At 38.9% G+C, this 16,374-nt stretch overlaps 1 protein-coding gene across 1 annotated transcript in view; it reads left to right on the top strand.

Annotated features, from left to right (window-relative positions):
• The window catches only part of BRAF (B-Raf proto-oncogene, serine/threonine kinase), an 82,979-nt gene that overhangs the window by 11,232 nt on the left and 55,373 nt on the right, over nt 1-16,374 (top strand). The window contains exons 2-3 of the mRNA XM_083860495.1: nt 4,785-4,886; nt 16,003-16,266. Coding sequence (XP_083716621.1) covers nt 4,785-4,886; nt 16,003-16,266 — 366 coding nt within the window. The remainder of the gene's footprint in view (nt 1-4,784; nt 4,887-16,002; nt 16,267-16,374) is intronic.

Genomic DNA, 16,374 nt, shown 5'->3' with positions numbered 1-16,374 from the left:
TTGAGCTCTCTCAGGCTTGGTGCTGTGATCACTTCCCTGCAGGACACTGGCACAGGCTGCTGCTGTGACTCCTGGGAATGGTCCTGTGCAGGGCTGGGAGTTGGACTCAGTGATCCTTGTGGGTACCTTCCAACTCAACATATTCTGCGATTTGTGCAGCTATGGTCTGCCCTGAATACAATGGATTTAGACTTCTGCTGTATTTGACTTGCCTCTGGCTTGAAATAGGTCATAGTCTTTATTGCATTGTAAGGGAGTGCTTATTTGCAAAATTAATGGACAATTATCCGCAATAGGCAGATTCAAGTTGATATATTCCAGTATATCTGGAATATTTCCAGTTGTCTGGCTGCCTGTGTCTATGTTAGCCTGCGTCAGCTTCCTTATGTCAGCAGCACTAAAAGGAGAATCAAATCTAATCTCTTGTGATAGAGAATAACCTTAACCTAATGCTACAAGATAGGCCAGAAACATTTATTTGATGCTTTTTTTGGAAAAATGATATGGTTATCCAAGCTGTAAAGGATTCATTACTTTTTCATGGAACTACAGTTTAAACAGTGTCTCAAATCCCCTTCTGTTTCCTATGGAAAGGGACCAGACTTGAATGTGGGCAGTACTGGATGCACTGCAGGTTTACTTCAGAATGTATTAAGATTTCCAGTAACCATCTCTGAGGCTGACAGCAATTTTTGTATTTCTGTAAGATACTTGAAAATTGTGGTTTTATGGTTTCCTAAAGGTGTGGGTTTCATAAATATAGTGGAGTGCTCATAAGAATAAGAAAAAAAAAATAGATCTGTTCTTTCTTAATAACTTGCAGGCAGTTTTCTTTCACTTCTAAAAATGTGAATAAAGAGTAGATAAAGGGATTACTTAATTCTTTAAAAACTTGGATTTATTTTGTGGTGTAGGAACAAGCTCTTTGGTCTGGAACTGACTGATAAAAGGATTCCATATGCCATGTTTTTGGTGTCTCTGTTGTTAGGCAATTCTTTGCTGCTGTCCTGGAGTGTATGTGCTTATGGGCAATGAGACCCTTGGTAGGCCATTTCTTCACATTTGGGATTTATTTGGACAGTTTAAGGAAACTTATATATCTGTGAGTGCTGCTGAACTCCAGAGATGTAATTCTTAAGAACTTAGTGTTTCAGGATGTTTTGCACAGCAAAGATGAGGCTCTGTCTTGGCTCAAGGTCTGCAAGGCTGGGCTGTGCTTATGACAGAAACTAAGCTGAGTTGTCTGAACAAGCAAGCCTGCAAGGAGGAAGGATGGGCTGAAGTTGTTGGCTCTGCTGGCTGTGAAAATGCAACAGAGATGGTGGAATTTTTGTGAGGCAAAAGCTGTGGGTGCCGTGATGGGCAGGAGCAGATTCTGAGTCATGTGAGGTCACTTGTTCTGGGTTCCAGTGAGGAAAGGAACTGAGTTCTTTCAATTGAATTGAAGTAGCAATAGACTGTGCGTAGTAGGATGCGATATACCTGCACAAGGGTTCATTCTCAAGCCAGCTACTTAAGGATTGCTCTGGACCACAAAAAACTCTGCCTTAGTGTGTTCACAGATAGATACATTTCACAGAAGATACATTTGCTCTAAGTAAATAGAAGTACAAGTTGCCACTTAAAAGAAAATTTTGTGCAGCTTTGAAATTTGTTATGGCGTATGTGTTCTTGTATTAGAATATGCTAGTCAATACTAGATTTGTGAAAGTTCTCATCTTGTCAGAACACATGATGAATATGGCACACAAAATAGCTTTTCCATTTCTATGAGCAACAAGTAATTATTTGTTGCTATGGATGACTTTGATAAATTTCTTCTTTGATAAATTTCCTTCTGCCTTCAGTGTACTTTTAACTGTATGAGGAGCCTTTCTAAAATTCTGGAAATCCATATTAAGTTTGCCTGTAAGGTTCAGTTATGGAAAGGCTTTTGCTTTACTGCACAGATACATACTAGGTAATTCAGGGCAATGTTTTTCGTTCCTCTGAGAAATTTCATCTTCCATCAGACAATAATTTCAGCTTCTTCAGGTGAAAAAGATATTTTTATTTAGGCTGGCAGCAAGTTTAAAATTTTTTTCATCAATCACAGAGTCACAGAATTGTTTGTGTCAGAAGGGACCTTAAAGATCATCTTGCTTCAACTGCCCTGTCATGGACAGGGAACCTTCCACTAGACCAGGTTGCTCAAAGCCCTGTCCAGTCTGGCCCTGAACGTTTTCAGGGATGAGGCACCCACAGTTTTGTGAGGCAGCCTAAATTAGTCAGGCTCTACTTGTTGTGATACTAACTTTGCAAGAAGATCTCTGCCCTTTTTGGAGGCCATTTGATTCTTTTGCCAACATTTCCAAAATAGCATGCTTCCATTGTGCATATTGCTGGTGGTGTTATATTTGTTATTTGGTATCTTTATTGTAAGAGGAGAGAGAAGCAAGGCTCTGGTTGTGGACACAAAATAGAAAATAACATGAGCAGGGAAGTTACTGGGTATTGATATTGAAAAAAAGTGTTTGGAAACTCATGTGTCAGGGGCTCATTCTTCATGGCACTCATGAGGCCTCACCTGAAGTGCTGTGTCCACTTCAGGGCTCCCCAGTACAAGGTAAGCGTGGCTGTACTGGAGGGAAGAGCTGTACTGGCTAAGCTGTCCAATGAAGAGCCACAAAGATGATGGGCACATGGAAAATGGAGCCAGGCTGTCTTCAGCAGTGCCCAGTGACAGGACCAGAGGCAGAGGACACCCAATGAAACACAGGAGGTTCCTTCAGAACATCAGGAAGCATTTTTACTGTGAGGGTGACTGAGCACTGGCACTGGCACAGCCTTAGGGAGGCTGTGGACTCTACATCCTTGGAGATATTCAAAAACCATCTGGATGTGGTCCTGGGCACACTGCTTGAGGAGGAGCTTAGACCAGATGACCTAAAGAGTTCCCTTCCAACTTCAAATCCTTCTGCAATTCTGTGTTGCTTTGTCAGTTAGAATCTGCCCTCTTTACCTTCTTCTTTGCCAGGCAGTTAAGTTAGTAAATTGTTCATTTTGAGGAGGAAAACCTTTGCTGGGTAAAATTGCCAGAATAACCAAACAATAGACATTTCCTTAAGTGCTAATAAACCTATTTCTGAAGGTAATCCTGAGATAATTCCTAAGATTGCCAGAAATTCTTAGTACCTGCAGCCCAGGTTAACAGCTACTAATTACATGGTAAGGAAACATCCTGAGCCTTATATTGAGCAGGTTAATTGATATGGTGTTGATTCATGCTTGTGCTTTTCACCAAGCATACTAGTCCTTGCCATCTGGGGAAAAACTAACCCATTACAGAAAACCTTCTCTTTGCTGCTGGTTGGCAGTCCTAGGTTCACTGATAAATGATTGCAAGTTGACTCCCACCATTGCCTCAAGAGAATTTACATACGGAATACTTGAGTAGCACATTCTTTCATGTCCCCCCACTCTCACTCTTTGTAGTTTGGTTTGCTTGTTCCTGAGCAAACTATTTTTGCTCAACTGCAGCTTCTTGATGAAGTCTTTGTTCTGGTTTCTGTTCCAAAAATTGGGCTAGAAGCGAATCAATCATTAGTTTACTTTAGGAAATTGCTGGCAGATAACTGGTATCTAGAAATAGAATGGATAAATAAGGTGATGTGCAAAGTGCAGGTTCAGTATTTTAGAGTTTGTTCGTTTGTGAACTTCTCAATTTACATGTTAAAACTTATTTTGATCCATCTTGGATTGCATCCTATTATTGGTGCCTACTTTAGAATGTGAAATTATTTACATGGTTTTTTCGCAGAGGTAGGTTGTCACAATTTGTACATTGAGACCTGATCTTGAGACTATGTATTATATATTATAATCCATGGCGTAGAAAAGAGAGAAACTGGATAAGGTAACAGGAATCTTTAAACCATCTTTGGAAGAAGCACCCTGGAGATGCTTTTTAGAGCATCCTGGAAACTTGATTGAATAATTTTTTCTGAATAACAGTGTGTATGAAGGACCAATTCTCTCTTCCTCCCTCATCCTCTTCTATAAATTTCTGATTTTGCTTGGACTTGCTTCTTACATCAGTATAGCATTATTGCTCTAAAGGTTCAGTTTTGTGCTCTGCTGCCTTTTTTTAGGCATAAATTCAGATTCATAATACTGTTCACCTATAATAGTGTCCAAGTCCTGAAGTGAACTCTTTCCAGTTGTGAAGAATGAGTAGCAACATGAGTGGTTTCACAGTACAGTGCTGTAGGTCATCTCTGTGCACAGGAGGTAATTTTTCAGGTCATGTCCAAGGTCTATAGCTTGCAGGGTAGACTGAATATGAAAGTTGAGATATAGAAGGTACTCTTTTAAATCAAGACATCCTATTGTCATGTAACTAGGAGTCTAGGTCTTGGTTTGTGAATATAGTTAACACACATTGCTAAGGTTTAACAGAAAAACTCCTTCACTATATTTTGTAGTACTGGAAAAATTGGTTTGCAAAATCTTGCAAGGAAAATACTTAATATGGTTGATTAACAAGAAAAATGAGCCATTCTTAGAAGTTGTTTATTCAATGGGTCCTGAATTTTGAGACCAAATATAATTTTTTTTCCTGTTTATTTCAGAAGCAAATTGTTACCATCACTAGATGGACAGGATAGCCTTTTGCATTCATTTATTGATAATTAAATTTTTTATTATGGACTTCTCTTACTAAATATTGAGAGATTCTTGTTTTGTTCTAGGCCAGATTCTGTAGGCATTCTTTGATTATTAAAAATTTTAATTTTCTGTTCTAGGTGTGGAACATCAAACAGATGATTAAATTGACACAAGAACATATAGAAGCATTGCTAGACAAATTTGGAGGAGAGCATAACCCACCATCAATATATTTAGAGGTAAGTTTACATTCAAACAAATATGGTTAGAATAATGTTATCATCTTAATCTTATGTGAAGCATCTGGGATTAAAACTGAGAATACCTGTAGTAAAAGGGAATATTCTCCTTCGGCATTACAAACTGAACTGCCTTCTAAGAGGTAGAAAGGAACTGTATGGAATTCCTGGGATTCAGTAGGGCAAGATCAGTGCCATGGTGTAATAATGTTGGTGCAACAGAAATGTCACGCCTCTTTGTTGAGGAAAGAAGGGGAGAGAAGAATATGTTTATAATGGAGAAAGTTCATGCTCTGTTAAAAGCCAATATATACACACAAAAACATTTTGTAAAACTAACTTTAAAGCAATTGACTTCCCTTTTTTATCTTTGAAAAATGGTCATGTATCATCCAAAAAATTGTATTAGTAGAGAGGGGAACTTCTTACAGAAATACGTAAAATTGTGGGGTGAGGTAAAATTTTTAAGACATTTTTATTTGTAAACTAACTACAAATTCAGTGTCTGTGTTCTTTCATCAGACCAGATTCATAGAGTTGACATAGGACCATAAAGAGCTGCATGCAAAAGTTACCTCTCTTAGGAATTGAACGGGCATCATGTGCTTCAAATCTGCCCTTTTCGTGCTTCTCTCAAGTATTGAAATAACTGGAGGTCAACCAGATTTCTTTTGTAGTCCTTTTCTTTGTAATTGCTGCCTAAAGGTACTAGGTAATTAAAAATAAAAATCTCATTATTTGAGGTACTTCTGCCTTTTATCTTAATATGTCAGAGCAGGGCACTAGGTTGATTATACAAATGTTGACATTATGTCCTTAACAGTTAAGGTCAAATGAGGCCCTCGGTAGTTGCTTTACTTATTGCTAATGTGAAATGGGAGTATTGAATCAGTTCTATCCCTGTTTTATCCACTCTGCTATATTTAAGCACACTTCTATTTTCACAAGGACTGGTTCATTCCGTAAGTCTGGGTTTATTATTGCCACATGTGAGTGAGTGTTGTTAGATTGTCTATCAAGCCACAATAATAATGAACTTAGTCCATACGAAGTCTGGATTTAAGGTAGGGAACTTGTTAGTTCATCACAGCCATTTGTCACTTGCTTTTATTGAAACTAAAACCAAGCTCCATTACTGGAAGCTATGTGTTTGTTCTGTGGGTCATTGATAGGGAAAAGTGTATTTGCAGTCATGAATAGGTACTGGGAAATGATTATGCAGCATGAAGAGTAAGCCTGAAATAGTTGGTGACCACAAAGCATGAAGCTGAAATCAGATTTGCAAGTTCAATGGATCCATGTGCCACTGAGATGAAGCTCCAGCTCTGGCTCCTCAGCATGGTAGGGCAGCCCTGTGAGGCAGAGCAGAGTGTTCCTCTGCTGCAGTGAGTTCCACTGACGGGATCATGAGCATGTCTTGGGACAAGTAGTGCTGATACTGACTAGGGAGCCGCAAGCTATCGGGAGGAAGGTGAAAGAGGCTGACATTGTGCTTTTGCAGTTGTTATCCCATGAGACAGTCCTGTGGAAAGAGCTCACCATGGTTGAAATGAAAAGCTTGTTCTTCTCAGCTCTTTGCTATGTGGTTCCGCTACTTCCTTTGTTCAGTTACTTGCAGTACTAAGCCACTACCAGTCACTAACCTGTAAGGAAAGTATCCTGGCTTTGTTGGATTACTTTACCATCCAGGTAGTAGTTTAAACTTAAAATGGTGAAGTCAGTGAGCCCCAAAACTGTGGTTAAGATTAGGGAAGAGTTTGCAGCTGTGAGCCAAGAACTAAAGGATGGTGTGAGAGAGGAAAAGAAATTTTATTTGGATGGTCACTAGCATGTATTAGATCATCCTCAGATGCATTTATCAAGATGAACAGGATTAAATGCTGCAGACCTGTAATTTGTTAAGTGTATAGACTTCCTGTGGTAGAACTAAAGTGTGAAAGGAAAAATAAAAGAAGAAATCTATTACTGAGTGCCAGATACAGTTAGAAGCAAGGTTGCCTTTGACTTCAATCCAGCAGTTGTCTAGTGTGTCCTTTCTGTGCCTTTCCCACATTTTGGCTTGGTCAAGACAGGGCTTGCTTTCTGTTCTCAGCATTTACTTGGCAGCAGTTTGTCTGAATCTAACCTGTCACTGCTAGAGCTCATGTTTTGACTTCCTGTATTCTATCACTTGTCAGGGAAAGGGCCAGAAAATCTCTGGTTGCAGCACAGAAGGACAAAGCTATATGTAAAAACGTTTGAATGTAGTGTGATAAAGTGTGAAATAAAGTGTTTGCCTCTAGGAAATTCAGAACTAAGAAAAACTATGTAGTTTTGATACAAACAAAAAGGTGCCTGTCTGATGTGTTAAAAGTAGCAAGCTTTCCATGTACAGAGTTAGTGTGTGATATTGGGTCAGGGGCTCAAGTTCTGTACCTGGGTGTCATCACTGACTTCTGTGGAGAGCTCCTTTTTCCCCTTGAACTCTTACCTTAGTCTGTGTCTAGGTCTTGATGTGGTCTGGGTACTCTCACCAAAACACTCAGGTGAGAAGGTAATGGAACTTAGACTCCATCCATCATCTTCTGATAGTCCTGTTTTTATTGCTTTGCAAAAAGCTAATTTCTGGCTGTAATATAGTCCTGCTTTTACCCAGAATCTATATGGATAATTTTGCTAGTGTGTTAGTTGAACTGCATTACCCTTCCCTTAGTTGCCTTACATTCATAGAATGGGTTGGGTTGGAAAGGATCTTTAAAGGTCATCCCATTTAACCCCTCCTGAGATGAGCAGGGGCATCTTCAACTAGATCAGGTTGCTCAGAGCCCCTCCAACCTGGCCTTGAGTGTTTCCAGGGATAGGGCATCCACCCCCTCTCTGGGCAACCTGTGCCAGTGCTTTACCACCCTCATCATAAAAGTTTTCTTCCTCATGTCTAGTCTGGATCTACTCTCTTTTAGTTTAAAACCATCAGGCCTTGTCCTGTAACAGCAGGCCCTGCTAAAAAGTCTGTCCTCATCTTTCTGATAGATCACTTTAAATATCAAAAGGCCCTTTTACTATTATGGGCTGAATAACCCCAGCTCTCTCAACCTGTCTTCATAGGAGGGGTGCTCCAGCCCTCTCACCAGCTTTGTTGCCTTCCTTTGTACCCTGTCCAACAGGTCAATGTCCTCCTTATGCTGGGAGCTCGGAGCTGGATGCAGCACTCTGGTAGGGTCTCACAAGAGGGGCAAATCACTTCCCTTGACCAGCTGGCCACACTGCTGTTGATGCAGCCCAAGATGATGGTTGGCTTTCTGGGCTGTGAGTGCCAGCTCATGTCCAGCTGTTGACAGCTCTTGTCCAACTCTCCATTCACCAGTACCTGTTCTGCAAGGTGGCTCTAATCCCTTTATCCCTCAGCTTGTATTGATACTGATTTTAAAATCCTTCTGCTGCTCTGACCTCTTTGCATCTTCCATAAAACCTGACTGACTCTTAGGGACTCCTTAAGAGAGTAGATTGTGCCTCTTGATCATCTCTTGAGATTGCTGTAAGCATGTTGACTTCTTTAAGCAAAACTTGAAATTAGGCAAAGCTAAATGCTAAGTAAGCACCTGCAAATGAACACTTCTGCTTCCACCCATAACTGCCTTACACTAGTTGTAAACATCTAGTTTTATTGTAATGCTTGCTGCAAAACCATGGCTAATTATTCTTCTGACAAGTTTGATAGCTATCCATCCATCTTCCAGTGTGTAGAGTTTCAGCATCATAGGTTTTGTTTGGTTCTTTTGTACTCCTGCCTGGCTTTACATCTTTAATTTACTACACTTCTCACTACCTGCTCGTGTTCACAGAACTTGCAGCACCTTGTACACTGGCTCCTGGCCTGTGTTAGAGCTGCCTCTGAAGACCTGTCAAGTGAAGTTGTGGTTGAACCTGGTGACAGCATTGCCTTTCAGTTAAAAGTGAAAGGAGGGGTTGGAGGGAGCAGAAGCTCATGAGAAAGGTGAAGAATTCAACAAGAAAACAATTCTGAAAATTGAGCATTCAAAGGTTATAGTAAAATCATTTGTGCATTGAATATAAAATGTACATCTAATTTAAAAATATAAAGGAATTTATGCCTTAGTTACAGTTGCTCAAGAAAAAGAAGCTTTTGTTTCTGTGTTCATCTGAGAATGAAGACAAAATTTTCACCCCCCTCAGATTTATTTTTTTTTCCCCAAATTCAGGAGAGGGTGTCAATGCATTTTACGTCAAAAGAACTTTAAAACTGACAGCTGTTGTTGCAGTCATCATTTCAGGTTTCATCAACTGACTACAAAAGAGGAATGATTTTCTTTAAATATTGAAAGTGATTGACTTGTGCTGTGTTGAATTCAGCATATATTTAATTATTTCTGCGAGAGGGGTGCTCAGATTTAGAGGGATCTCCTTGTCTTGATCCATCACTCCTCACTGATGGCCTTATAAAGGTGAGGGTGTGCAGCAAGGGAGAGGAGAGGAGAGCAGAGCGTGGAAGCTTGGGTGGAAAATGTAGTGTGAAGCTGTAGGGCAGCAAGTTGCTTGCCTTGGTCCTCCCTGGGCAGGAAAACTACAGCTCAGGGGGGAGACCAAAGCTGCAGAGAGACTTTTGAGTATGTGTCTAAGGTACAGGGGGAGGAAACAAAATGTACAGAAGAAAGAAAAGAGTATTTGTCATTAACCACATAATTTTCTTCTAATCATTATAATTAGAAATTTAGCTTTGGAAATCTTGTCAAAGTTCTCTAATATGATGGTAAGAAGAACGTTTCTGTTTGTTCTGTCTGGAAGAAAGAATAAATCTAGTAAGCAATGACTGTATTAAAATCCAAAAATAGCTTGTAGCCAAATTTCCTTCTTATGTAATCTTGGCTTTTAACTTCTCCCATTTGCTCTGTGTGACCTCAGCTCAAACAAACCCCTGGAAATCACTGTCAAACCACAGAATGATTTGGGTTGGAAGCGACCATGAAGATCATCCAGTTCCAGCCCCTTCATCCGTGGGCTGGGAACCTTTCAGTAGGCCAACGTGCTCAGGGTCACATCCGGCCTGGCCTAGAACAAGGATGGGGTGTCCTCAGTCTCTCTGGGCAACCTGTTCTGTGCATCACCACCCTCACAATTTCTTCCTAATACCTAATCTAAACTCACTGTCTTTCAATTTCAAGCTATTCCCCTTGTCCTGTGACTACATGCCAGTGTAAAAAGCCCCCCTCCAGTTTTCCTGTAGGGCCCCTTTAGGTGCTGTAATGTCTCCCTGGAGCCTTCTTCAAGCTGAAGAACCCAAACTCTCTCAACCCTGTCTTCATAGGAGAGGTGCTCCAAATATTTGAAATAACTGCTTGACGCAGTAGATATAGAAATATTATTAATCGTATTTTTATTTTCTCCTGGTAAAGAGGCTGCAGGAGCTTCTCAGTAGAAGCACACACTTTTTTGGAAGCACTCTGTATCTCAGAAGCTGAAAACATCAATGATTTTCATCTTCCCACATAATTTCTTACTGCGTTATATCAGTTCTTGAAGTGCTGTTTCCCAAAATACATCATTTGTGACTCACCATGGAAAAACCCTTTTCCTAAGGGTTTGTCTAAGCATTGTAAATATTGGAAATATTTGCTGCAAAGAAGGCTGCTATTATGAATACTGGGAAAACCTTGGATTAGCAAAAATGGTTAAAATATGCAGTTGTGTATTCTTCAGGACATCCATCAAAATTTATATTTCTTTTGTCTCTACCAACAAAACACTGCTGAAAAGGATAAGCTGAGTTAGGGGAAGGAGGCTAAAGGCCTGTATATTGGCAACAAATGCTGTGTACAAACTGGAAGGGGCTGCACTGACCCAGGCTGGCCAAAAGCACTCAGCTCAAACTTAGAAGAGAGGGATCATGCTTAAATGACTTAATCAGATTTGTTAGCCTTTGTAGACTCTTAGTGACTGTTCAGGGAGGCCTTACCTATTTAAACTTCCCAACTCCTGAGTGTCCTTTTTTCTCCATAGTCATGTGTACAGTATTACCTTCCAGCACTTACCTGTGAGAACTGAAACAAGTATTGGCCCATTTGTCTGTAAGTTGTTGTCTGGGATGGGGTTGCATTCTGGACTTGTTGATAACTTCAGTTAACAGCCCAAGTCTAAGCTGCCTGGTCTTTTGGGGTTGGTTTGTTTTGTTTTGGTTTTTTATTTGGACTCTACCCAAAATGAATCAGTATGCAAAATGTATAGAATTACAGTGGTATCAAAATAAGTTTTAGAACTCGGTCAGCTTTCTAATACTGTCTTGAAAGAATCATTCTCTTTCTTACTCCTACTCTTGGAAGCAATTTAAAAGGAGAATTGAGGGGGTAGAGGCATGTTTGCCCCCAGCTACCATGATTTTTATTTTCTTCCTGGCTTTCTTTGCCTGAACGTGTTTTATTCAGAGGCGTTACTGTTCTCAGTTTTGAGAGTTTAGCTGTTGAATGTCAGGATAGTATTTAAGTTCTTATTCCTGTATATCTGAGGAATCCATGCAGGAGGTCAAATTAGTTAATTAAAGAAGATTACCTCTTTGCTGATCTGAAGTATGCTTATTGCAACAGCATACAGATACAGTCTAAAATAGATCTCAGATTGTTCCAGACTGTGGGATTCCATGAAAACTCTAATGCTGCATATAGACACTGGGAAACGTGGTGGCCCTCTGGGGGAATTTCAGATTGCTTTTTAGCAGCCTCCGAACAGATGCTGTTCAAATATGTTGGACCAAAACTGGAGTGTCTAAAGTTAGACTAAGTACAGATTTAGGAGTCTTACTAAATGAAGAAATCGTGACGTATGTTACTGTCTATCTTCAGCTCCCATTTAACTTAGTGGGATTTGTGTTTTATCAACAGCCTAAAAGGTCAGACATCTTTTAAATAGAAACACAATCTCAGTTTCAAAAACCAAGAACCTATAGTTTAGGCTTTTGAGTCTTGCAATGTGTGGATATTATCTAAAGTTGATTGAGGAAGCGAGAGAGAGCCTGGCAGAAACAGTTACCTGCTTGAGTTTGGACTGTTGTTCTAACCTGGTGTAGTAGGTCACAGAGGGAAGGAGAAATCGTATTTTGCTACTTGGGTTTCCCACAGATTAATTAAAAAAACCCCAAAAAACCAAACCAAAACAAAACAAAACAAAACAAAAAAAAAAAACCAACCAAACAAACAAACAAAAAAAACCTAAAAAAACCCCCCACACCTTGTTGCTTTTTATCTCCTTAGATGATTTCACTAGACTGTATAGCCTGGTCATGGCCCAAGAAAACAAATTTTAAATATTATATAAATGATTCATAAGAAAAAAAAAAGCAAACACATATTTTTGAGAAAATCCTTTGTCCTCATCAACAGAACTCTTCTGGCACATCTGCATAACATCTCTCAGATTTTGTTGACTTCTGAGGTCAGTTTTATTTTGTCAGTAGGTTGCAACATTTAAGAAGTAACTTTAAGGCTGCTGCTCCTGAGTATACACAACATTTAAAAGTGCAGAATATATACAGCAGAATAAGAAAGCAGTTGTAGTTTGGCATGAGAGCACATTGAATATAAACATGCCATCTTGTAATGCTTTAGCTAGACTTTGCAGCTTATCAGGCCTTGATTCATTTTACTTAGCTGAAGTCTCAGGGGTGTTCTAACATGTATGAGACTATTGTATGATGTGCAAATATGCTGATATGCAATATAATTAAAATTCACTTTTTGTTCTGTTTTTGATAGCCATAGGCTTATGTGTAGATTGACAAGTTCTGCTGATTTTAATCTGATATTCAACTTTTCAAATATATACTTTGTGAAATGAAACTTTGTAAATTCACACCAAGTTGGGAGCAATCTGAGCTGTCAGTGACCCACCCTCACAACACCAGCAGCAAGCTGCACACTGGGCTGCAGCAGTAAATGAAGAGGCAGCCGTCCACTCCTTTACTTGTGTGGCTGCTTTGGGGTGGAGCTCAGCATAGGGAAGAGAAGTTTCAGGAGAAATCTGCAGGCTCTTTCAACCTAAAGAGAGAGTCAGACTCTTCCCACACCTGCACAGCAAATGGGGAAGGGGCAGTGTCACAGCTGATGAGCATCAGGTTCATTTCATAAGAGACAATTCTTCATTGTGAGCGTGGGCTTTGAGCTCTGGAACTGGCTGCCCAGAGCTTGTGGGCTCTCCATCTTTCAAGACTTGCAAAGCTTGTTTTGGCAAGGCCCTAAGCAACCTCACTGAACTTAAAAATAATTTCTGTGCTAAATGTGTGTTAGGACTACATGACTTCTGCAGATATCTTCTGACCCTTTTTCTCTCTCTTGTGATTGTGTATTAAGCAGGATTTAAGTTTTATGTAGAACATTACCCACTTCTTAATGGGAATATGTAAACTGATTGGATTGCGGTCTAGAGTTCCTAAATTCTTCCTTCTGAAATGCCTTGTAAATCCTTGATTTAATGATTTGTTTGAATATTTGTCTTAATATTTTTCACATTGTTGATTCTGTACAGACTTCATTTTAATCTTCGTAGTTTGTTTTTGAAAAACACAGTGAGAAATCAATCTCATAGTTGACGCAGAGGGCCCTGACTGACTTGAAAGTTTGTGGAGCTGTTGATGCCTGTCTGCTAAGGTGGCTGTGCTGCTGCAGGTCAGTTTAGTAGACAGGCAAAATTTGCAACATGATCTTTTAGCTAGAAATACTTGCCATAGGTCAGCTTTGCTGATGTAACAATCTTTGAATTTGACTCTATAGAATAATTCTGTCTTGACTTGTTGCTGTTGTCTTTGTAAGGTCTATTGGTGCTAATCATCAGATGAAACTTTGTTTCCCCAAAGTACTTAACCTTTATGAAATTAAAATTTTTTGGAGATATTCTGTTCCTGCTGCATGTACTGTAGCTCCTTTTGTATAAGATTTTTTTTTTTTTAAGAGAAAAATGCATTTAAAGTGTAGCAATGCATTTCTAGTTCCTTCACGTTTTGCTGTGGGATCTTCTGCTATGACACTGAATAACCATATGGTACTTGAGAGCTTTTGTTCTCAGAAAAAATACAGAGCTTTTTGTAGAAATCAGTGGTGTAGAACCCAAAGGCAGCTGCAGCTCCCAGCTTTCCATACTCATTGTTTATTCTCTTAAGATAAATCGTTTGACTTTGAGTTTGCATTAGTGACAGATTAAGCTGCCAATGTAAACATTGTAGGATTGAGTATTTTGAAAGTTGTGTGTAATTTTATGAAGGAGCTAAACCCACGAGTGTCCGGAAGCAATGTAATGTTGCGTGTGTTTGAATAATATTTTGCAATTTTCATGAGAAAGGGAAGTAAGTATTTAGAACAGTATTGGTGAAATGGTAACAGTTTTTCCTAATTTTTGTTTACTGAAAATAATTCTTGACACATGGAGTTTTTACTCAAGTTTCCATGCAAAGTTAATCCTGGAAGCAGGAGAGACACGTGTTACTGTACAGCCAAAAAATGCCATTATTTATAGCTGGATAATCTTTCAATTTACTTTTGACAATACAGTTGGGGTAGAGTGAAAATGTTTTGGTTTCAAGTCTCAGAGTTTGGGGTCTATTTGTGAAGTGCTAGACATCTTCAGCTTTTAAAAGAAATACTAAATAGTTCTCAGTTTCTTGCAACTAATGTCTATTAGAAGTGGAACCCATAAAATTTAGAATTTGCAACTGTGATGTTCACCACCATTCTTTAAAATGCTTTTTCTTCCTTAATCCTCACTGCCAAATTATCATTTTCTTTGTTAACAGTGTGGGGATGATGACACACTTTGAAAATAGGTCCATACTAGGAGGATGCTAACTTTCTTAAAAACAGTTTCTCAACCACTGTTACACAGCAAGAGCAGTTTGGATTAGATGAGCCTGCACATTTAACCTGGAGAAATAAATTCCTAATAAAATGTTGGTTGTTTTTCCTCTTTATTTTTCTTTTTCCACATGTAGATGCTGCAGACTTTTTGGTCAGTTCAGTTCTCCTGTAACTTTAATTAGCAGCAGTTATAAACAAAAAAGTAGGAAAGCAAGTAAAATAAGTAATTAAAAAAAAAAAACAAAAAACCAAAAAAACAATCAGGAAGTATTTTTCTTTTGTATAAATATACTTGAAAATATCACTGAAGAATTTATGCATATTGGTATGAATCTTGGTCTTGCTATAGAGAAAAGTAGAAAATTCCATTCCCTACTGCTTACATGTTAGGTTTGGAAGATCTTTGTTTCTTCTTTTCTGTAAAGGTCTAAACGTGTCAGTTATCACTGATAGGCTTCTGTAGTGTGAAACCCAGTTTGCTTTTCTTGCTACAAAGTTGTGAGTAACACACTTTAAAGGAAAATATATACTAATTAGGTATTTGTTTTATAGATCTTGGCAATAAGGTTAAATTTGACTATGTTTAATAATGACTTAATGGACATATTTAATAATACTGATTTTTTTGTTTGTTTAAGAAACTTGATCTGTGTAATCAGGTTTTACATAGACATGCTGAAAAGACGCTAAAAAACTTTCAAAAGATCACTTTTACATGTTTATGGATGGTTTTGAAACAGGGCAAACTGTGTTGCATTCTGACTGAAAAATGGTTTTTGTACTATTTAGTATGAAAGGATAGTCCCAGATGTGAAGGATGGTGAACACTGAGCTGGTGAAGTGTCAGATACAGATAATAAAAAGCAGATTTGAGCTTTCTCTTAGTTATTGCATTAGAAGTATCTAACTGTCATTCAAACAGAATGATAAATTTATCTGGAGCACAGTAATTCAGCAATGCAGCTGGCAATACTGGTTGAAGATTTCTGTCTTTTTTTAAGTGGTTGTGAATTAGAATCTTCAGTGCAGGTGCTTCGAAACTGTAACTTAGGATTTCTTTGATCGTTTTCTTAATTTCATTTATTAAAGCATTACTTGTTGGTTCAGAAGGTTTAACACTATGTTCTTCGTTGTATCCTGAAAAAATTGACCAGACCATTTTGTTCCTATTCCTGGGAAATTTGTATTAGTTTAGAAAACGTTTTGTTTCATGTTTGTCCTGAATTTAGAATTCTGGTTTTGTCTGAGGCTACTACATGATTAAAACAGTTGCTGTTCCTTCACAGGCCTATGAAGAGTACACCAGCAAGCTTGATGCTCTACAACAGAGAGAACAGCAATTACTGGAATCCATGGGGAATGGAACTGATTTCTCTGTCTCCAGTTCAGCTTCAACAGACACAGTTGCATCATCTTCCTCCTCTAGCCTCTCTGCAGCACCTTCATCCCTTTCAGTTTATCAAAACCCTGCTGATATGTCACGGAATAACCCTAAGTCTCCACAGAAGCCTATTGTTAGAGTCTTCCTGCCCAATAAGCAAAGGACTGTGGTGAGTCAGTTTCTATTCACATACTTGTAACCTCAATATTTCCTGTATCTCTTTCCCTCTGTATGCAAGTTAATTTAAGAGCTGTAGAAATACCTGGGTGGAGGTCAG

This window comes from Zosterops lateralis (assembly GCF_965231275.1).
Source record: "Zosterops lateralis genome assembly, chromosome: 4".
Lineage (NCBI taxonomy): Eukaryota > Metazoa > Chordata > Aves > Passeriformes > Zosteropidae > Zosterops > Zosterops lateralis.
This window is presented reverse-complemented; position numbering and strand designations above follow the sequence as displayed.